Source organism: Apodemus sylvaticus, chromosome 1 (assembly GCF_947179515.1).
Source record: "Apodemus sylvaticus chromosome 1, mApoSyl1.1, whole genome shotgun sequence".
Lineage (NCBI taxonomy): Eukaryota > Metazoa > Chordata > Mammalia > Rodentia > Muridae > Apodemus > Apodemus sylvaticus.
In genome coordinates, this window is record NC_067472.1 from 32,148,623 (window position 1) to 32,170,757 (window position 22,135).

The 22,135-nt window shown below is 40.6% G+C and overlaps 1 protein-coding gene across 2 annotated transcripts in view; it reads right to left on the reverse strand.

The window, feature by feature from the left end:
• Nucleotides 1-1,103: 1,103 nt before the first annotated feature.
• Nucleotides 1,104-22,135, reverse strand: part of Il33 (interleukin 33) — a 37,121-nt gene continuing 16,089 nt past the window's right edge. For both annotated transcript variants that reach the window (XM_052187369.1, XM_052187376.1), the window contains 7 exons: nt 12,517-12,624; nt 9,650-9,775; nt 8,888-8,998; nt 7,126-7,251; nt 6,546-6,596; nt 5,091-5,188; nt 1,104-3,057 (listed from right to left, as the gene is read on the reverse strand). In XM_052187369.1, the coding sequence (XP_052043329.1) occupies nt 2,866-3,057; nt 5,091-5,188; nt 6,546-6,596; nt 7,126-7,251; nt 8,888-8,998; nt 9,650-9,775; nt 12,517-12,613 (801 nt within the window). In that variant the 5' untranslated portion in view covers nt 12,614-12,624 and the 3' untranslated portion in view covers nt 1,104-2,865. The remainder of the gene's footprint in view (nt 3,058-5,090; nt 5,189-6,545; nt 6,597-7,125; nt 7,252-8,887; nt 8,999-9,649; nt 9,776-12,516; nt 12,625-22,135) is intronic.

The following is a 22,135-nucleotide window of genomic DNA, read 5'->3' on the forward strand; positions in this document are numbered from 1 at the left end:
ACAGAGACTGTGCTAGCACACACAAGAACTGCACAGCTTCAGCCCAGGAGTAGCTGAGTACCACAAACGGATGCCAGGTTGTTTTTTTTTTTTTTTTTTTTTTTTTTTTTTTTTTTTTTTTTTTTTTTTTTTTGGTGTGTGTGTGTGTGTGTTGTTTTGTCTTGATGATTTTTGTCTTATTTACCTTCTCTTTTTTAGTGCATCTGTTTTGATCTTCATGTTTTTTTTTCCTTAGAGAAAGAGAGAACTCTGCCCCTCCCCCCACCCAGAAAGCAGATGTGTAGGGAAATGGGGAAAATCTGAGAGAAATTGGGGGAGGGAAAAGAAAACTATCAAAATAAATAATTTTTTTTTAAAAAAAATCCTCCAAATACATCAAGACCTAAGGAACACAAATAACATTACACAACTAAAATTTTAGGTATCAGATAAAATTATCATTTCTGATATGATTGAACAGATTGTTTCCAGTAATATTTATTATAAGCTGTCAAAACACATGTAAGACAAAGTGCCCCTACATCTGAATATTTTAATCAAATAACACCAATGGTAATAATGTGGAAAACACATGTGTGAGGTGTGCACACATGTATGTGTGGGGAAACCAGAGATCAGCATCAGGGCTCTTCCTCTGTTAGAGACAGGGTCTCAGAACCCAGAGCTTACCAGCTTGGCTAGGCCGGCTAGGCTGGCAGGCCAGACTCCCCAGCACCGGGCTTTGCAGCCATTCTTGGCTTTTATCTGGGAGCTTGGGGTCTGAACTCTGGTCCTCATCTTGCTCAAAAGTTTTCTCAGCTCTGAAAATATGTTTCAAAAGAGAACACAACAGAAAAGAAATAAGGAATCGGGAATTTTGGGTTAATTTTTGATGCAGGAACATGTGGGGGTGTGTTTGGTTTAGCGCGGAAGTCTCCTATTTGAGGGAGAGGAGGAGGATGATGAAGGTGAAACGGACACAATCCCTTCCATGTTCTGCAAAATCTGGAGGAATAACTGAAACTGAGAAGCAGCCGCTCTTTCCACTTGTCAACCGGGATGGACTGGCGTATACTCACTTTCATTTAAGAACTCAGAACGCTGGAGCATTTTGTGGTCGCACATGGTTTTGAAAAATAGTTTATTTAAAGTTATAAACAACGTCAAGAATGCATTTGGCTACTTAATTACTATTTTAAGGATATCATACAGATTCATAGAGTCAACATTGTGGTTTCCAGGGGGATGATGTAGATTACACTTTTCTTTCCTTTACAGTAAGACTATGACAAATTTAATAAAAAAATTATATCTGTTATAGTTGTATAACCCTATACAGCGGTTTCCAGCCTCTTTAATCGTATATCCCCCCAGCTATCGCATACAATAGGGCTTCCTCGATTGGAAGTTAAGAGCTAACCCTTTCAGAAATGGTCATATTATATCCCATCAATGTTCTCTTATTGTCTTTATCATTTTAAGTCTTAAAACACGTAAGTGTTAAGCCTATATAAAAAGGTAGTGGAAATTGCTGTTGTCTAAATAAGCACAACTATTCCTTTAGTGGCTTAAAATAATACTCCATGGTTGAATACAAATTTTACTACTTTAATAACAGTAAAACACAAAAGAAGTTTAGGGAACAACCTTGTAACCAGTAGGTATACGTAAAATTCTGCAGTGCAGACTAAATATAGAGGAATAAGTGTGTTGGCCTATAGACGTCAGGGAAAACAGAAACAAAGCTCGGGGAATAACAGATCTGTTACGGATAGGTTGGTTAAAAGAACCAAAGAAGGGGCAGAGGTTAAGCTAATATATTCCAGTGTGAGCATTGTTGCTGTGAAGCTGATCATAATGCGTGCATAAGGAAGGCAAACAGTGGGAACATTTCATCCAAAGCTGCCGCTCACAGTGTGTCATCACCGGCTATGCAAAATTTGAGTTTAACTTAGTGTCTCTCTAGTAAGAGGACTTCTGACTGCACCATGAGACCCCATTCTACTCGGATACACTAGTATACATCCTATTCACTTCCTACAGAAGACTTAAAGGTTGTTGAATATAGTCAGTGATTACAGTCTTGGGTATGAACTGAAGTGTCTTTCATTTCCTAACATAAGCTGGTTTGCTTAAAGTTAAATTGCTGTGTTGAAACAAAAAAGTGGAATTTTAAGAAGGAAACAAGCACAGGCCATATCACTCCACTTCACAAACACAGACTTTCTGTTTCTTTGTTTCTCAGTTATCTTGTCTTTCATGCATTTATCCCAGGTCTGACTAGCCATATAGGCATCTGGAGTGCTAACTACAGTTCTCGACAGAAAAGGTTGATCTGCCGGTTGCCTGAGGCATCTGTGGAGGCATTTGGCATTTTATTCTAACTGAGAAACAGCCTCTGCAGCAGGTAGTCCTCCCCCTAGCTGGTCCTCCCCCTAGCTGGTCCTCCCTCTAGCGGGTCCTCCCACTAACTGCTCTAGTATTACAATCTTTTGTTTAGAAGCAGGGAAAATTGTGTAAGTTTTTTGTTTGTTTGTTTTGTTGTTTTGTTTTTATGATGGTTTTTGAAATGGACCCCCTCTAAAGCAAAATATAAGCTGTGGTGCGTGCTCTTCTGAAGAGGTCTGTGAGTGTGATTTCATATGGGACTCAAAGTGGAACAAAGGAAAGGGCAAGGTTGATTCTTGTTCAGTTTCTTCCCCAATGCCCTAAGTCATATATTCATGTGTTTATTGAACATGTAGCTGTGCAAAAGGAAATAAAAGAATTTTTCTATATAATAACATTCCGTATCATCTTAAACCAAGATGTTCTTTCTCACTGTTAGCCTTCCTTCAGTTGCAAACATAAGTCATTCAACCCAGAACCCACAGGCTCTTTATTGCATTACACTTTAGAGAGCTTAAACATGATATTGTTACAGTTCTGGTCCTTTTCTTCCACGAGAGCGAGCTGGTTATCTTTTACTCCTATGTACGTGCCAGGAAGATTCTTGCATTCAAATGAAACAAAGTCAGAGGACTTTTTGTGAAGGACGAAGAAGGCCTGATCCGGAGGCCACGCATTGCCCCTTTGGAGCTGAGGGAAGAAGAGAAGAAACCAAGGTGTGAATGGGGAGTCCAGAGCTACATCGCCTTCCTGGGGCAGGTCCCATGCTGGACTCATTATTTATAACTTCATCTTTCTAGCAAGTCTGTATTGAGTGGAGGAGAGAGAAATGAGCAGTGGAGGGAGCAGAGAGGCTGTGTGGAAGAGGTGAGAGTGAGTCAGGGAGAGTTGCTACATTTGGATAGGCAGCTTACCAAAGACTGACCGGATCTACTTGCTTAATACTTCACGAGCTCCATCTCTTTAACTCTCACAGCACATTAATATGGAATAACTACCTTGGTCGGCTACTGTGCAACAAACTACCACAAAACATCTAGATTTGTCCCCCTCTTTTTTGCGATGTACCACCTTTAATAGAGGGAACATGTCTAGTAACATGTCTGGTAAGCCTCGACTTTGCAAGTTTAGCCAGAATTCTCTGTGGATTGGTTTGGCATTCCCTAGAGACTGGCTCATTGCCAGTTTAAATACAGACACATTTTAATTAAGCTGGTCGTTAAATTAAGTTGTTCGATTAAATTAAGCTAATTTAAATACAGACAGATCATTGTTTTCATTTATGTCGTTTTTAAGAATTTATTTTAAATTATATGTATGTGGCTGTGGCTGTGTGTGGGTGTGTGCATATAAGTGTAGCCGCCTGTGGAGGCCAGAGGCATCTCTCTGACTGTCTTGGAGCGGAAGTTACAAGTGTTGTGAGTCACCTGACAGTTAATACCCGGGAGGCAACTCAGGTCGTCAGAATGAGCCCTCAGTTGCTGAGGACCTATATGTGATTATTATTTTAAGATATTTTGTTGCACAATAGCTGACCCAGGCAATTATTCCATATAAACTTGCTGTGAGGATGAAAGAGACAGGGCTTGTGAAATATTAAGCAAGAACTTGATATACCATGGCAGCTCACTTTTATTTTTGAGGTTTTTTTTATGATAGATTTTGTGTCATATACACTTGAGAGTATCCTCCTGAGAGGAATGCTCGTCACTGTCCACTCTTTGTGCTGATGTCTTACATGGCTGGATCACTTTGAAATTTTATATATTTATAGAAACCATCTTCTTCATTATGTTCTCCCACGTCCTTCCTTCTTGCTCTGGCCTGTTTGTTCTTTACATGATCAGAATTCTTTTGTCATGGCTGATGTATACCTGCTGTTTGCTGAGCAAGAATGGGTCAGATGTAGAATGCAATGCTGCCCCAAACTGCTGATGTATGGGCACATTTGCTGGCCTCCCTTTGACAGACTTGGGGCCAGAAATATATATATGAAATATATATGAAATATTTATTTATTTAATACATGAAATATTTATTTAAGTTAATATGTATTACATATATTTATTATATATCTTTCATATATAAATATTTATATATTTCACATATATTTCATATATGTATATATATGTACATGTACATGTACACATACATGTACATATATATACATATATGAGATGGCTCAGCGCTTAAGAGCACTGACTGCTCTTCCAGGGGTCCTGATTTCAATTCCCAACAACCACAATGTGGCTCACAACCATCTGTAATGGGATCTGATTCCCTCTTCTGGTGTGTCTGAAGACAGTGAGAGTATATTCATATGCATAAAGTAAATAATTCTAAAAATGAATTCTGTTATAGCACAGCCAAATGGAAAGGATGTGAGCTCATCTGTGCAGAAGCGCCTTTCAAACTGTGGTGAAGGGATGAAGCTCTGCAGGACTGACTGGCCAGATGTTAGATCTGATTTGGTTGTTGGGGAGCCTGACATCCTGCTTTCGGACAAGTTCTCCAGTGAGTCTGTGTTGTTGCCGGAGACCAGACTTGTCACAGCAAAGCCACACACCTCACTCTTCTCTCCCTTCCTTACTCCCAAGCAAGTCATTAGAACTGACCGTATTTTATTTCTACAGTATGTACGTCTACCTTCCAAACTGCCCTAATCTAAATGCACATAAACAGGTAGAACCAAATGTGGCTGTTGTGTCGTCATATTCTGTTACCTCCACAGAGTAGTCCTTGTCGTTGGCATTCAGCCAGATGTCTCTGTCTTTGACAGGACTCATGTTCACCATCAGCTTCTTCCCGTCCACACCATCACCTTAAAATGAAAATGATAAGGTGAGGTGATACATCTGCCACTTGGCTGCATTTGACCTCTCTGTTAAACAGAGACAATAGATACTTCAAACCTCCTGTTACGGGACTAGAGAGATGGTCCCTTTGTTATGAACACTTGATGATCTTGCAAGAGGACCTGCATCCAGTTCCCAGATCCCATAGAGGGGCTCACAGCTTCCTGTGACTCCAGTTACAGGACATACAGTGCTGTCTTCTAGCTTTCTCCAGCACTATATACATTTCAAGCACTTACATACTTGCAAGTGAAAATTCATACCCATACAATAAAAATAAAATCTTTTTTTTTTAAATCTGTTGTTCCAAAAAAATATTGTGTTGGTACATGATTAATACAATTTTACCTGTCAATTAAAAGTCAAAAAGAAGAAATTACAAATAGAAAAAAAAAAAAAAACCCCAAGCCTTGTAACTCACCTTAATTTAACTTAATCCAAAGAATCCAAAGTAGCAAACGAAAATAGTTCATTAATCCATTTAAAAGTATTTACACCCAAATATCCTTCCTTCCTTCCTTCCTTCCTTCCTTCCTTCCTTCCTTTCTTTTTCTTTCTTCCTTTCTTTTATTTCTTTCTTCCCCAAAGATAGGATTTTTCTGTGTAGTTCTATCTGTCCTGAAACTCACTCTGTAGATCAGGCTGGATTTGAACTCAGAGATCTGCTTGCTTCTGCCTCCTGAGCCCTGGGATTAAAGCTGTGTACCACCAAGCCCAGCCCAAGAGTCTTTCTAAATCTTTCTGAGGAGAGGTTTAAGTGTTTAGTTTCTGTTGTTCTGACCTTTTGTAATTTAACTGATGCCAATGGATACTGCTTTGATCATCAGCTTCCCTTTGTTCATAGGAAGCTGCTGAGAGCTGTCCTCTAACAGACGACAGCAGAACATTTCCCCTTCTGCCTTCTCATGGCTCAGTGTCTCTCAGGCTAAGCTCTGACCAACTGAAGATGTTTACAACTGAAGGTAAACATCTGCATTCGCCTGCCTTCCTCTCTCTTGCTGATTGGGCATAGTGGAATGATGATGATGGGGCATGCATGGAATGATGGTGGAGAAGAAACTGCTTCTGGACAACCTTTGAGCAGAATCTTTTGCGCCATGGCTGAAATGGGTTGTACTATTATAAGTGCGGCTAAGCCTTTATTCTACTAATCCAGAAGTAGGTGAAGGGGAACAATGCTCTAAGAAGCTAAGATTTTACAAAGAGTATGGGGTTGGAGATAACCCTTCGAACCTCTTTTTCATAACAATCACAGGCTACTTCAGACTCCTCTTTGTTCTGACTAAGAATCCAAACACAACCCTCCCCCTGCCTCCACATTACCTGATTGACTTGCAGGAAAGGAAGACTCATAGTAACTCAGCAGCACCTTGTCTGAAAGACAACATTGGGTATCACTGGGCGAGAGATGAATGCATTAAAAGGTTTCAGTTCCATCCCATCCTCGGGGCGGGAAAACCAACATCCTCTCCTTTTGTCATATACCAAAAGAGCAGAACTTTGGTGATTCTTAGAAAGAGCTCAAAATAAACTGTGCTCTGATGAATTCTTCAATATACAGGTGATATTGTTTATGACTAAGAGATATTCTTTCACAAAAGACTATGCCTTGGTGACACTGAAAAGGTGGATTTATTATTCAGCATTAGTAAATGCATGTGGTCCCTCTTTCCATATTTCTCAATAGGTATTTCTCAACATCTGTATTATTCCCTGAAGGATGTGACTACACTGAGTCCTTCTTAACATAGGGAAGGACTAGAATTACCAAAGATGGTGAAACTCACTGCTGTTGAGTATCTCAGCTAATCCACTGTTGATAACTTGGTAGATTTTATTTTTTAAACCTTGCCAGTCTAACTAAGTATAAACTACTAAGTATAGATGTGAGGAAATACTTTACCTTTTTCTTGGTCTTTTCCAGAATCTTCAACATTGATCACATAACATCCATTCTCCATAACAAAACTAACAGATTGGTCATTGTACGTGCTCAGGGAGGCAAAAGATTGTGCTAAAGGTAAAGTTCCTGTCATTAAGAATTAAAAAAAAAAAAACAAATGATTCTATGAACCATTCTCTTGGCTATGTATATAAATTATTTCCTCTGAAGAGGTTTGGTTTTTAGTGTGAGTTATACTTTGTCAGTACCAGGGTGGGATTCAAGGTGTTACCTTCCTGCACAGTGGGTGTGGGAACAAGGAGGACAGCTCCCTTTCTTACCTTCCTACAGTCTAGGGGACAACAGAAAAGACTGGTCATGTTTGGGAAGACATAGTTGAATGTATGCTCCTTTATAAAGCATGATCACTTAGAGATTTCCAACACTCTAGGGTAGTGGTTCTCAACCTTTGTGGGTTGCATGATTTTTTCCACAGGTATTATATATCAGATATTCTACATATCAGTATTTGCATTAGGATTCATAACAGTAGCAAAATGACTGTTAGGAAGTAGCAATAAGAGTAAGTTTATGGCTGGGGTCACCACAGCATGAGGAACGATGTTAAAGGGTTGCAGCATTTAGGAAGATTGAGAGCCACTAGTCTAGGGGCATACAGATGTAAGCTACTTCTGCTTTTGCCGGGACAATGGAGACACATGATAGCATTTTTAAAGCGTATGTTTGTAAACTGAAGCAGGCTTGACCCACATGAGGATCCTACATTCAAATGTACCGTATCTTCTACATGTTATTGAACTTTGCAAAGAAGTAATATACAAAATAGAAAGAGTTACATGTGAGCACCTAAACCAAAGTAATTTAAATCTAGTTTGTGAGAAACTTGAATATTGACCAGGGGGTTAATAAGTATACATGCTAAATATATATACTATACATAAAATATATTCTAAGCTGTCTTATATAATATCACATATAAAAATAATATATATCAAAATGGCACTATGTGATTTTTAATCATGTTTCCTTAATGATGGAGTTGTTAATTTGTTAATTATTTGTATTTGGCCTTTTGTCTATTTGTCTTTGAGACAGTTTCTCACTACACAACTCTGACTATTCTGGGACTCACTGTGTAAACCAGGCAGACCTGAACCCGAGGAATTCACCTACCTCCCCAATGCTGGGATTGAGATCACATGCCACTATGCCCAGGACTCACTTTGAATTTTTCCCACCTTGATAGAGACTATGTGTAGAGCCTGACACATGAGGCAAATGGTCTACCCCTGAACTACACTCCCTGGGTTCTCTTCACTACTCTATAATCACCATTTTACTTAGAACTCAGCAAAAATGGTAAAAACTTAAAACTATTCTTCAAGCCATGTCATGTTAAAATTGTATTTTAAAAAACAGTTCCTTTATTTTTTTTCACGGTGAACGTTTTGAAATTTGGGATAGGTGCGGTTTTTTTTTTAATCTCGCTCAAAGGATAATACATTTATCAAGACTGATAAAGACATGATCCCAGCCTATTGCAAGTATTTCAAAACACCAATGGAATGCTAACCATAGACTGAATAGGCACAGCTCCACCACACCCAGTTTGGGTACCACTGGACTGGCACAGAAGCAGGAAACAAACATTTATGATACATATGAAGACACACTCTTGAGTCTGCTCTGTGGAGACACACTTGCCAAGGCCCCATGTCCTATCTCCCACCTCGCCCTACACGTCCCCTATGACCAGTCATACCTTGGATACTCAGTGTGTCAACTGACGCAGCAAATGCTTTGATACTTCCAAGCAGGGATCTCTTCCTAGAATCCGGTGAATAGGCAGAGAAGCTCTTTTCATGATTGTTATCTGCAAGACAGCAGTGGGGCTTGGAGTGAGCCATCAGTCTTCATTCTGCAAAGATGCCATCCTTTTTGATGGCCAGTATGGTGACGGTGGTGAGTGATCCCAGGGCTGTGGCCACCCAATGGTCTAATGGGACCAGTTCCTCCTTAATGACAAGGAAGAGTGAAGACCATTTGCACTCCAGCGGACCACACCAAAGAGAGAAACAAACAAACAAAGAACGACTCACCTCAGTTACTGCCCTTAAAAGCAGCCACTACGAACCAGTTTACTTCCTCTATATTACAAAATATCATCCCTCATGATTACATATTTACACATAACCTTGTGTCTTCTGTTTTTACTCAGCAGTGTATTCATTTCTAAAATGGATTCTAGAATAGACTTTTAGAATATTTATTTAGAAATTCTAAAATAGAAAAACCCTTTCTAAAATGGCCAACACATTATCATCTGTATTCTTTTCCTCAAGGAGAATTTAGGTAAGAAAAACAAGTGTGTGTGTGTGTGTGTGTGTGTGTGTGTGTATATATATATACATATATATATATACACACATATATATATGTATATGTATGTATGTGTGTATATATATATATAGCAAAAGCAAATAGATGTCCAGATGTCCATCAGTCTGTCTAGGACAGTACTTACCCGATTTTAATGAATATCTTTTTGTGGGTTCTTTCCCAAAATATCCAGTCTCTTTTCTTATGGTGAGGCCAGAACGGAGCCTCATGCAGTAGACATGGCAGATTTCTTTGGTCTTCTGTTGGGATCCTAACAATAGGAGAAAAAAGGAGGTAGATTTATGTAGGTCGTATCCTATAATACATACAACGCCTTCAACAGAGGCTGGAATGCACTACCTAATTAAAAATTCACTTAATAATTTTATAGTAAGCCATAGACAGGATATGCAAAATGAAATAAAGTCTTTTCTCCTTACTGTGACCAAGTCTTTGACAAGAAGCAACTTAAAGGAGAAAGGGATTAGTTTTGCTCATGTCTCAGGTCCTTTATGGAGGGAGGTGTGTCTTTATCTGCATCCTTCTTCATTAGTTCTGGACTCAGCCCATGGGATGTCGCAGCTGCCCATTTTCAGGGTGGGTCTAAGCTAATCCTTTCCAGAGAATGTTGTCATAGACACATACCTAAAGACATGCCTCACGGATGCCCTAAGGACTTCTTAATTCAATCAAGTTGACATTTAAAATTGGCCATTGAAAACCTTGAGATTTAATAGACAATAGGCTGGAGTTGTGTTTTGCTGCCAGATGGGTTATCGAAACACTTCGGGTCTTTAGAAAGTTTTGGGTTTTTGTTTGTTAATTTCATAATGCTATTTGAGGGACCATTCAGAATGGATCTGTCTTTGCCTAGCTGAGGGGCATGTTAGCGTCCATAGGAGATTTCTGCTCATCTAGAATAAACTTTCTGTAATTTTTGGAGAATGGTTGTAAACTATAAAGGTTATTGATACTAAAATAATTGCTATTAATCACATAGCAACACAAGGTCAAACACTCTGCTAATTATCTTTATGTGTCTTTTAACTTAGTCATTCATGATAATCTTGCAAAGTATTATCTTAGTTTTACAATGATAATGTGAGGCTTTTAGGAGTCATGACATTGCCCACAATTACATGGCTCAGAGCTGTGCTAAGAAGTGTGTTACAGTTAAATGTTCCCACAGAGTCTTTTGCTTGAGCACTTGGTCCCAACCTAGTGACACTGTTTTGGAGATTGTGAAATCATTGGGGCCTTGCTGATATACATAGACCATGGGGACCAGTCTCAGATTATAGCTTTCAGTCCTTCAGTCCTTCAGTCTCCTACTCCTGGGTGGTGTCATATGAGAAGCCCCTGGAAGCTATGGCTACCATAGACCAAACTGGCCCAGCCACCATCCCTGCCACATTCTAATGGCCTGTACCTTCTAAGCCATGAAGCAAAATGAATTGTTTGCCTTTACGTTGCTTCTGCAGGGTATTTGGCCTTTGGCCACAGAGATGTAAAGTTAAATAATGCAGTATGCTTAATATCAGAGCTACTTATTAGACTCTACCTCCACCAAAGACAAGGACCACTGGCTAGTTGTGGTTATGCCTCTAGTCCCAGGACTCAAGAGGCTAAAGCAGGAGGGTTGTGAATTTCCAGATCAGTGTGAGCTACATAGAGTCTTAATTGGGTGGAGAAGAAGTCTGCACTGCAATCTGAGGGACTACCCAAATGTAAATTCAGTCAACTGAACTAAAAAGATTAACCAGTTATTCAGTAATTCTCATTTTACTTAGCCCAAGAAAAATTTAAGTCCCATGCAGAAAAGTCCATCACGTCTTGGACATCATAAATAGCCTTTCAGGGTCAGATGGAGATGAAGTCTAGAACATACGAATTGTAAGATCTCAGTATGTGAAGTGAGCTCTGGCACCAACATCAGACATTCTGGCATGCCTGCTCCACAGGCAGGGTTGATAAAGGGCCTCTTTTTCTCGGCTACAAAGACAGTGCATTCTTTAACAGGAGGAAATTTGGGAACACCAAGTCATTTGCACTGAATTGTTATTTCTGCACAGAGCATTTTGACATAACTACAAATGAAAAGATCAATTTAACTGTGATTTTCTGGCCATTCAGAAACCACTGTCAAAATTTTTTCTTTTAAATCCTGACTGCCAAAGAAGTGCATGGATGGTCCAGTGCCCACCCGGGAAGGGTAGAAGGGAGCATCACTTTCCTTTCAGACCATCCCTCAGCCCCCAACCTCCTTCCTGTCCACCAGAGCTCTGTGTTACCCTCTTTGGTGTTAGTATTCCAATATAAAAATTAGAATGTATAGTCACAATTCCTCTCTCTCTTGTTGATTCTGAGATCCCACAGCCCTGTCTCCTCAGAGGTGTGTGCTGCAGGCATGGATCTACTATTTAACCTCATTTCTCTTTCATAGTATTCCAAACTTTGCATTTGTAATTAAATAATTATAGTTGGTTCTTTCTTCATTATTTGTGGCCTGGGTATTTTCACTTAAGTTTTTTTTTTCCTTAACATATAGATAACCATTACATTGACACTCCAAAGGTCCTTGACAGATATGCAGGGTGAAAGTGAATCTGTTTAGAAGTTTGTTGGCTAATCACGGGTGAGGTTTTGATGATTTGATGGCAGGAGTTGCGATGACTGTCAAAATAATAAGCAATAATTTTAAATGAATGGAAAATAAAAGGAGAGACAGAAGCACCTTTCCAGGTCTGTGAGGGGAGGGCAAAAGACAACTGTTGCACTGAGTTCACACTCATCTACGGTCCCTAACATCTGAGCAGCCACTGTCCTGTGTTGTACCAAATAACAACAGGGATGATGTAAAGTCTGTTTAAGAAAACAACAAGCCATCTCTTTTTCTTTCCAGCTCTTATATTCTTGAGAGGTTTTGGTAAGGTAGCCAGTCTTTGTGGTGAAATAATGAATATATGATAATAGATTTAATAGTGATTAAAGTGAGAATACTTAGGCTCTTACTTCTTATTTTGCAAGGCGGGACCAGGGCTTTGCTTGTTGGGCTGTTGAACTTTGCTGGAGAAATCTTGGAGTTCGAATACTTCATTCTAGGCCTCATTTTTCAGGTTTCTGTGGGATTAAAATATAACATTAGTCCAACTATACATACCTGAAATCATCAGAAACAACCATAACTATCTCACCAAGACTGATAGCCATACAAATGGGGAAAAAGAATAAATTTGAACATAGTATTCTGACTGTACACTTAGGCTAGAATCTAGCTTTAGAATCAAAAAATAAAATAATAAAAGAACAGAGAAATCTGAGACTGAGTAGTCTTATTGTTAATGGCATGTTTGTATTGAAATCTCAGTACTGTTTTGTTGTAGCACATAGGGGGGGGGAAGTAGACACACTGATCTTGTATGATTTTTCACTGTAGGGGGGAAAATATAAATATGTAACCCAGAAGCCAAGGCAAATATCCTGTGATGTTAAATTTGAGTTAAATTAAGCAAATGGCAAGCAACATGTGTGTACACAGCATGTGGACACATTTTATTTTCTAAATATTTTCTCCACTATTGTTATTTGTCTTTTTTTTTTTAACAGAGCTGAGGACCGAACCCAGGGCCTTGAGCTTGCTAGGCAATCACTCTACCACTGAGCTAAATCCCCAACCGTGACTCCAGATACAGGGCCAGGGAAGTAATAATGACCATAAAACATGTTATGCCAGAAAACATTCAGCTATTCAAAACTAAATGAGTTTGTGTCAAAAGCATACGGGAGCCTCGTGTCAGATTTGGCACCAGCTGAATATTAAAAAGAGTCATGGGAAAAAAAGAGGCCAAGAAAAAGCATGGTTTCTCAAGAATAAATGTAGTGAGATTGCTGCTTTTCTCTGTTCACCCACAAACTCGAAGCTCAAGGTAACAAAGGACAAACTACAGCCCGAACAAAGGGGAAAACAAAAACAAAACAACGACACCCCCAAAAAAGACAAAAAACAAAACAACAGCAATGACAACAGGGTAGCTAAAATTCATGCAGAAACAAAAAGATCACGTGAAGTAGGCATCAGTCCTGAGCTCCAACCCTGGCTCTGGCTTTGGTGGAGGTTGGGGAGAGGGGCTCAGAAGGGTGAGCGGGGGAGGGAGCAACAATCACACTGTCATCCCGGCTTTAGGTGGCCCTAAGAATAGAATCCGGCTGGGCTGCGAGCAGCGCGCACCCATGGCTTTAAATCCAGCCTCCAATCCAGAGCCGGAATTTGGTCTGAGGGCGCGTTCCTGTTCACTGCCTTCTAGAGTCAAGAAGACACACTGTCACTCTGGTAACTTAAGAGTGCAGTGACCAGGAGCTGTCCTCAAGGGGGGTGGGGAGGTTGTTGTTTGGGACTGAGCTACTCCGAAGATCAAAAAAATACAGACAGGTGACAAATCAGGATGCCTGGGAATGCTGCCCTAGGGACTGGCGAGGCAAGCCTGCAAGGGGAAGAAGGTATGAAGGATCCAATGGGAAGTTTCGATTCCCGGGAGCCTGGGCTGAGGAATTCACAGTGATCAGTGCTCCCGCCCTCTGGTGGCGAGGACTGCTCAGCTCCCTGGGATGGAGGGTGACTGAGGCCTCCAAGCAAGCAGCTGCAGGTTACTTATAAACCGAGGCAGGCTGATTGATCTTCCATCTGGACACAACTAGGGCGCCGTTTGCTCCCTTCACTCTGAGGTGAACTAGGTGGACTTTGCCACAGTCCGAGAGGACGAGAGGACGGCCGACTGAAGCTCTCTGGAGTGAAAGAGAACCTAGCCAGCCTAAGGAATGAAGGAATCACTGTGGGATGCGACTGCCTCATAAACGCATAGGAAGAAAGCCTTTTAGAGTCTAGAGTAAATACAGCCCTGCTACACCAGCCCGCGAAGTGGGAGCAAGCGCTAACCCATTGCCCTCCCCTCACAGACCTGGAAAGGCAATTCGGCCTCTCTTTTTATTTTTCCTTTCATTTAAAACTATTACTTATTATTTAGATTTTAAAATTATTTTATCCCTATTCTGTCTAATTTTATCTACTTCTTTTATATTTGGGTTTTAAATCTCATTATCTTCCCCACAGCGTTTCAACCTTAACACATTGTCTTTTTTTTCTCTTTTTAAATTTTCTAAAAATTAAAATATAATTACATCATGACTCAGGCCAACAGAACCATCTAATTCTTGATAGCAGCATCAAAAACATATTGGAAAAATATAAAATGTAGCCTTAATTTCTTTTTTAAACTGGGAAAGCTGGGTATCCACATGTAGAAGAATGAAAGTAGAAACTTACCTCTTATCCTGTATCAAAAAAAAGAAAGAAACTCAAACTGTTATCTCTTCTCTTTCCCTCCATTACCATCCTATCTCTCTCCTTTGTTCAAAAGGATTAAAAATTAACTACTCTATAAAAATTACAACTCTGCTTTGAAGGAAACCATTTATTCTGAGACAGCAGTGATGACTGAGCATGGTTTAGTAGCAGGGATTCACGTCACCCTAAGCAATGCCATCACATGAAGGTTTGCAGGCAAAGAACAAAAGCAATATCATATGCCGATACATTCAACAGCTGCAGCAGTTAACTTCGACGAGGTGCTGAGGTTGGATTAGAACTTGGTATTTTGTTTTAACCATTCAGCCCTTCTTATACTCAAAGCAAACGGCCAGCTTCATTGAAATAGTAATAATAAATCTCTGAAGACGTTAACGAACATAAGGCAGAGTTCCCTGAAGAAGCTGCATCTGTGTTAAATAATCCCATGTACTCTTCTCGTGCACTGAGAAAAATATTGTCATTGTGAAGAGGTCTATGATCAAGAGCCAAAACTTACCTCTGGCTGTCTTAGGCCCTTTGTGTGACATTTCTTTTGATGACGGCATCTGGTTTGATGCCCTCAGAATAGGCTGCTATGCTAAGCACCAAGCTAAGGAGCTGGAAGCACACAAAACCTACAAGAGCGATTTCCTCCTTTTTCTGTGCCTTCTGTTTGTCGAATGTGTTATGACTAATGCAGCTATTGAATACATTGGCTTCTGATTGCCTTTGTTCTTTGCCTGCAAACCTTCATGTAACTGCTTTTCGCTGAGGAATGTATCATTTAGGGTAACTTGAATCCCTGCTACTAAGTCATCATCGCTGGCTCAGAATCGATGGTTTCTTTTAAAGCGGAGTTGTGACTTTTACAGAGTAGTTAATCTTTAACCCTTTCGTGTGGGATAATGGGATTAGGTAACCATATAAAGGACAGATTTTCAGTTGGGCAGGACACAGTTTGAATAATAGCCTGCCTGTACCAGGAAGAATTGAGGCCCCTGTGCACTGGGAGCACTGAGCTTCTGTGCTGCTTCAAAAACTGTGCAGATTTTTGTTTTCTCTTTCAGTCAAGGGTGCACCTGTCCTAGAAACAATGTTTCCCTAGTCATTGAAATTGTCTTTTAAAATGAGTCTCTGTGTTGCAGACCATAGCCTATCTTCTTGGAGACTTAGAGCTCATGCGTCTTAGCATAGTAAAGATACCAGCAGCCCCTCTGAGAAGCCGTGCCTGACTTTGCTTTTCCTATTTTCAGTAATGATTTGATCCCATAACCTTCCCTTCCCTTCCTTCCTCCCATGAACTAGCTTGAGCAAACGCATTAGAAGAACTATGCTCTAAAGGACCATTAGCTTGCATGGTTGAACAGGATAAGAAACTACAGAATGGGCATTAAGGACAGACTCACTGACCTAGAATGTTGTCCTTATTAGAATTGCAAAACTAAAAGTATAATCCGGAACTCGTTTCAAATCCCATTCTAATAACAACCCACTTTCTCCAGTAACAAGCTTTTCTCTCTTTATAGCAGAATCGTTTCATAGGTGCTACAGTTGATTCCCCTCAGTAACAGAGAGCAAACGTTCTTGCAGATTGGCTGGCACTCACCTCAATCACAGGAAATAGCTGGTCTTGGGTGATGGATGCACTTTCCTGCAGTGAGCCCTAGTGGATAGCTAATGCGGTCACGCTTCAGTTCTATTTATACAGTAGGTAGCTCAGATTAAACAGCATTGGGACAGAAACTGATGAATGAAGTTATGCAAATGGAGCGATCTGAATGGAATGTGTGGGTGTGTAAGTTTTCCCTCATCAGAGCAATCCTTTCAGAGATATACTTAATTACTGTCTTTTAAGTGTAATCTTTAAAACAGATGCTTAGTGATTCCTTTTCTGGAATATAGAAAATCTAAGAAAACAGAGTACATCTCTTCTGTAGAAAGTTGTTTCCCCCCAGGTAAATAATTTTCTGATTGTAAAAGGATATATGTGTGCCCTTAGAAAATATGTAAATATCTAGAAAGTATCTACGCTATCAATTTTTTTCTTTCCTCAGTGAGGATAAGTCACATGTGTATCTATTTCTAATTGGAAGATAGAATCCTCCTACTGCAAACATTTCGTGAACCACCATTTTCATTCTCTAAAATTAAAACTGTATGGAGTGTTTTCTGCTTTCAATCCTATAAATTAAAATAAACCAGTCCCTTCATGCTTAACATTTGGCTCTTTCTAAGTTTTTCTTTTTCTGTTCCCTTAACACTAGTATTCCAGCCGAGGGGGGATGGTGGTGGTACATGAGCACGATTCTTAGAAAATGTCGAAGTTCCTTGTTAATATTACTTTTATCATAGGGCAATTTACCTCTGGATCAAGAGGTACAAGTACCTCGTGATTTAATAGTTATTTCCATGCGACTTCTAAAAGTGTGTGTTGGTTTGTAGTCCAACAGTCTATGTGAGTTTCCTTCCCCTCCTCTTCCCCCCCCCCCCCCCAGGCTGTGATAGCTTTTGTTACCTTTGACACACTTATCTTTCTGAAGCATAGAAATAGTTTTTGGACACTACTCTGAGTGTTGGGGTCTTGGACTGAATAAAAAGGAGAAAGGAACGGCTTTCATAGCTTTCTGCTTGCTGGGTGAGACTACCACGTGACCAGCTGTATCCGTGCTGCAGTGCATTCTCGACCGACCTTCACGGGCCTGTGACCTGTGAGCTGGAATGAACCCTATCTTCCTAAGTTGCTTCTATTAGGTATTTTATCACAATAATAAGATACAGTCTCTAAGTTAAGAAAGTAATTCTGTCAGCAATGTTTATTGAAACACTGTCCCTTGGTGCTATTTATTGGATTTTTAAATAAAGTTTTAAGTTACAAATTTCGTATAGAAATATCTAATTTCCAAATATCATATGGAAATAGTCAGTACTTTCATTTAAGAATTGTGGGTTTCATGTCTTGCCTTTACATCTATGACTAAAAGAAGATTTGCTTATGCTATTTTCTAATATTTTATTATTTAATATTTTATACTTGGATTTTTGATTGATTCATGATTACTATTAGCATAGAAATGTAAGTTGTGGTGAAGTATGGTGACACATACCTTTAATCCCTGCACCCTGGAAGCAGAAGCCAATATATCTTTCTGATTTTGAGACCAGCCTGAAAATATATGCATGAATATATATATATGTATGTATGAATATATGTTTGTATGCATGCATGTATGTGTGTATATATATATATACACACTTTTGTATACATATACCTATGTATATGTATGTATATATGTTGTTTTCAATTGCTTGTTCCAATCAATTGCAATGTTTGCAATCCAGTTTAGACAAAGTAAAACTTTAGAATTTATGTTGGGAATAGCGTGCAGGGGCTGTGAGCAGCGTAAGGAGCACTGATGGTGAGAAACTTCTAACATTTATTTATTTTATTTTTTGAAGCAAGAGTCTCACTACGTAGCCCTGCCTGGCTTGGAATTTTCCATGTAGACTAGGTTGGTCTTGAACTCACAGGGATTTATCTACCTCTGCCTCCAAGGGCTGAGATCAAAATGCATACCACCATGCCTGGCTGAGAGCAGGAAGCTTTTAAAGTGTTAAGAAGCAGTCAATGTGCTTTGTGACCGTGAGTCTCTGACTCTGTAATGTACCATCCAAAGAAAGAGAGAGTAAAGAAGACGGGTCTGATGGCCAATTAAAATACTCCAGATAAAATATAGCGAGAAAAGAGCTGGGGTCATGTTTGCAGGATCAGTACATGTAAGAGGTTGAGTGTAGGCCATCTACACACTTTGCAAAGTGTCAGCATGAGAAACTTCATAGTTCCAAGTCTCAAATGAAAAAAGTGTGAGCTGTAATCTTTTCCAAAGTGCGAATGTGTATGGTAGCCTCTTTGTCTTTTAGGAAGTTATGTTAAACAAATACTGCATTGGCATTTTAGGTCAGGGACTGTGCAGTCCATCAGCATGAGCCCATGGGATACCACGTGACGATTTTCTTTTCAGTTTGGTGTATTATACATCTGGTCAACCAGCAAGTCCTTTAGCGAGACACCCCTGTCCTCTTAGGTGCCAGGCAATTCCCTTCGCTGACCAAAGCTGTTGATATGTCATCAGAATGTTGGTTTGGCTGCTGACTTTTCTTCCCTTAGTGAGAATCTTTGAAAGCAGATCAACTTCCTGTAACCAATACTGTTAAAATGCAAGGTTCTTAAGAAAATTTTTTATTAAGCATGCATACTCAACTTGGAAAGGTTGGATAATATCAAAAAGAGGAAATTCAACCTCTGACCCTAAAGAAAGTAATTAAATGGTTTGGAAATCATTACCTGGAAATCTAACTTCCCTGAGGTCTCTTGAGGTCAGAGCAGTGATAGGCTTGGGTCTGTGTACAGAGGGCTGTCTAATAATGATGCCAATAATAAGTCAAACAATTTGTTGCTAGGCTAGGTGCTGGGCGGCAGTGAACCAGTCAAAATTCTGCCTTCTGAAGTTCACTCCACATTGGGAGGTAGCCGTTGAGTAATATTCTGGCAAATACAATCTTCCTGAACACTGACGTCAGGAACCACAGAGCAGGTGCTGAGGAAGTGCAATCCCAATTTAAGGTCAAAGGTCCTTCTACAAACTGCAAGGAATGTGGAGGTGGGGCCCGAAATGACTTCGGGGCAAAGAACACTCCAGGGTAAGGGTTCAATTCAAGACAGGCATAATCTGCTTGAAGAACTGGGGAGCTTGGCTGAAACATGATAGACTGTCAGTAACACAGGTGGGGGGGGGTTAGAGATGGTGGAGAGCAGGAGGGATGTTTGGTTGGGCTCAAGGAGCCAAAGGAGGTAGTTTGGCCTCAACTTAAAAGACAGAAGGAGCCAAAGAAAGGTTTTAAGCAATATGGATGTGATTTGCCTTTTTTTTCCCATTTCTTTTTCTTACCTTCCTCCCTCCCTCTGTCCCTTCCTTTCTTCCCTCTCTCTTTTCTTTCCTTCCCTCCTCTTCCTCTTCCAGACAGAAATTCACGTATCCCAGACTTAGATACAAGTAATTGATTAGAGGGCTTTTGAAAATTACATCTATTTGTTAATCATGTGCATGAATAATCACAGGACAACTTGCAAGGGCCTCTGTGCCCCTTTACCTCGAGGGTGGGTTCCAAAAATCAAACTTAAGTTACCAGGTTTAGCAGGAAGCGCCTTTACCTACCATACCACCTTAATGACTCAGCCTGGGTCTTCTGACCCTCTTGATTCTATCCCACAAGTGCTAGAAACACAGGCTTCTATCATGCCTGGTTTATGGGATGCTGGGGATTGAACCCAGGACTTTGCTCATGCTAAGCAAACACTCTACCAACTGCGCTTTGTATCCCCACCTTTCTTTAAAAAACAAAACAAAACAAAACAAAAAAACTATGGCTGCCATATAAGAAACATTGAAGGCCAAGAAGAGGAGTGAGCAAGGAGTTTACAGTAGGTCAGAGTCTTTAAAATATATATATATATATTTATTGTTTTAAAAAATGTATGTGTACTCTATGTGCCTGTGTGAATTTATGCACAGTGTGTGTGTGTGTGTGTGTGTGTGTGTGTGTGCCTACACAGGCTAAAGACAGTCTCAGATCTCAGATCCCTGGAACTGGATGTACCAGTGGTTGTGAGTTGCCATATGTGGGTTCTGACAGCCAAGCCCCAGGTCCTTCAAAAGAACAGTATGCACTCTTAACTGCTGAGCCATCTCTAGCCCTTAGGACAGACTCCCGAGTGAGGACACTGTCAGTGGCTGCAGCTGCACAGCTTTGGCCAGCCATCTTATTTGAGCCAGGTGCTTTTTCACTAGCTGTTTGGATATGATTATCTCCCTTTTAGCAGTGAGTAAACAGTTGCTCACCTCTTGCTAGAGGGATGGTCTGGCAAAGGCTACACTGATAATCGTAAGTGAAACCAGATTTGATAACAAGCTCTTTCCCTGAAGGTATGGAGTGGGGTGGGGGGGAGTCGTTGACAGAGGGGTGATGTTGAATTCCAGGGCCTCAAGTTCCAGTTTACTATTTTGTCAAGCCTTTATGGTCTAACACGGGAAGATTCATGAGTCTGTGATGGGATCTCAAAGACATACTGCTAGTTCATAGAAAGAGTCAGTGTCCCCAAACGATCTGCCCTAGTTTTATTTCTATAGCGGTGATAAAATACTCCAACAAAAAGCAGCTTGGGAAAAGGATGGTTTTACTTAAGCTCACACTTTCAGGTTCTATAGTCCTGTGGGGGACGTCAAGGTAGGAACTTTAAACAGCCATTCACATCTCATGGCAGCTAAGAGGAGAAAGCAAATGCTTACAGGCTGGCTTGTTCGCATGAAGGTCAATCTCTGCATTCCTCTACTGTTCAGTGAGGGGTCTCCCACTCACACTGGGCTAGATCCGTCCACATCCATCAACCAGCTGAGATGACCGCCCCCCCCCCAAGCCATCCACACAGTGTGGCCTGCTGCACATGCCCCTCCCCTCTCTCTTGGGCTCTTTTCTCCAGCGATTGTAGGTTGTATCACGTTGAAACCATCACATACATAGTCTTAGCTGATAGAAGAGGAAACTGGGACCATGGCTAAGCTTTCTGACACAGTGTGACTTCATCGCAGGACAGTGCTGACACACAGTGGGTCTCTTACACTAACTCTGTGCCCTCCTGGGCACCGTAGTTTCACTTCCTTTCTGGCAGAGGTTGGAATAAAGAATGCACAGGAAGGGAGAGCTGTAATGAAAGCCTCCTCCTCTGAGTGGAGTTACTTTCCTTCCTCCCACTGCTCTGAAATTTCCCTCTCCTGGGGAAAGGAAGTGCTCCCTGGAGAAACCTGACAAATCGATGAGTCTAGACAGGTCACCCTCGAGAAGAGGAGGAAGGTGTTATTACTGGGAAGATTTATTTTAAGCCTTTAAAGTGAGAGGCACTTAGTATTGTTTTTTAATTATTATATTTATTCACACACACACACACACACACACACACTCCTGTGTTTGCCCAAGGAGATCAGAAGAGGGCATCAGATGTGAGCTGCCTTACATAGATCCTGTGAACCAAATTTGGGTCTTCTGGAAGCAAACCACGTGTCCCCCCCCCCCGCCCCCCCGATAAATTTTTTATTTACATTTCAAATGATTTCCCCTTTTCTGGCTTCCCACTCCCCAAAAGTCCCATAAGCCCTCTTGCCTCCCCCTGTTCCCCCCTCCACCCCTTCCCACTTTCCTGTTCTGGTCCACATGTTTTTAAGCACAAGCCTTTTC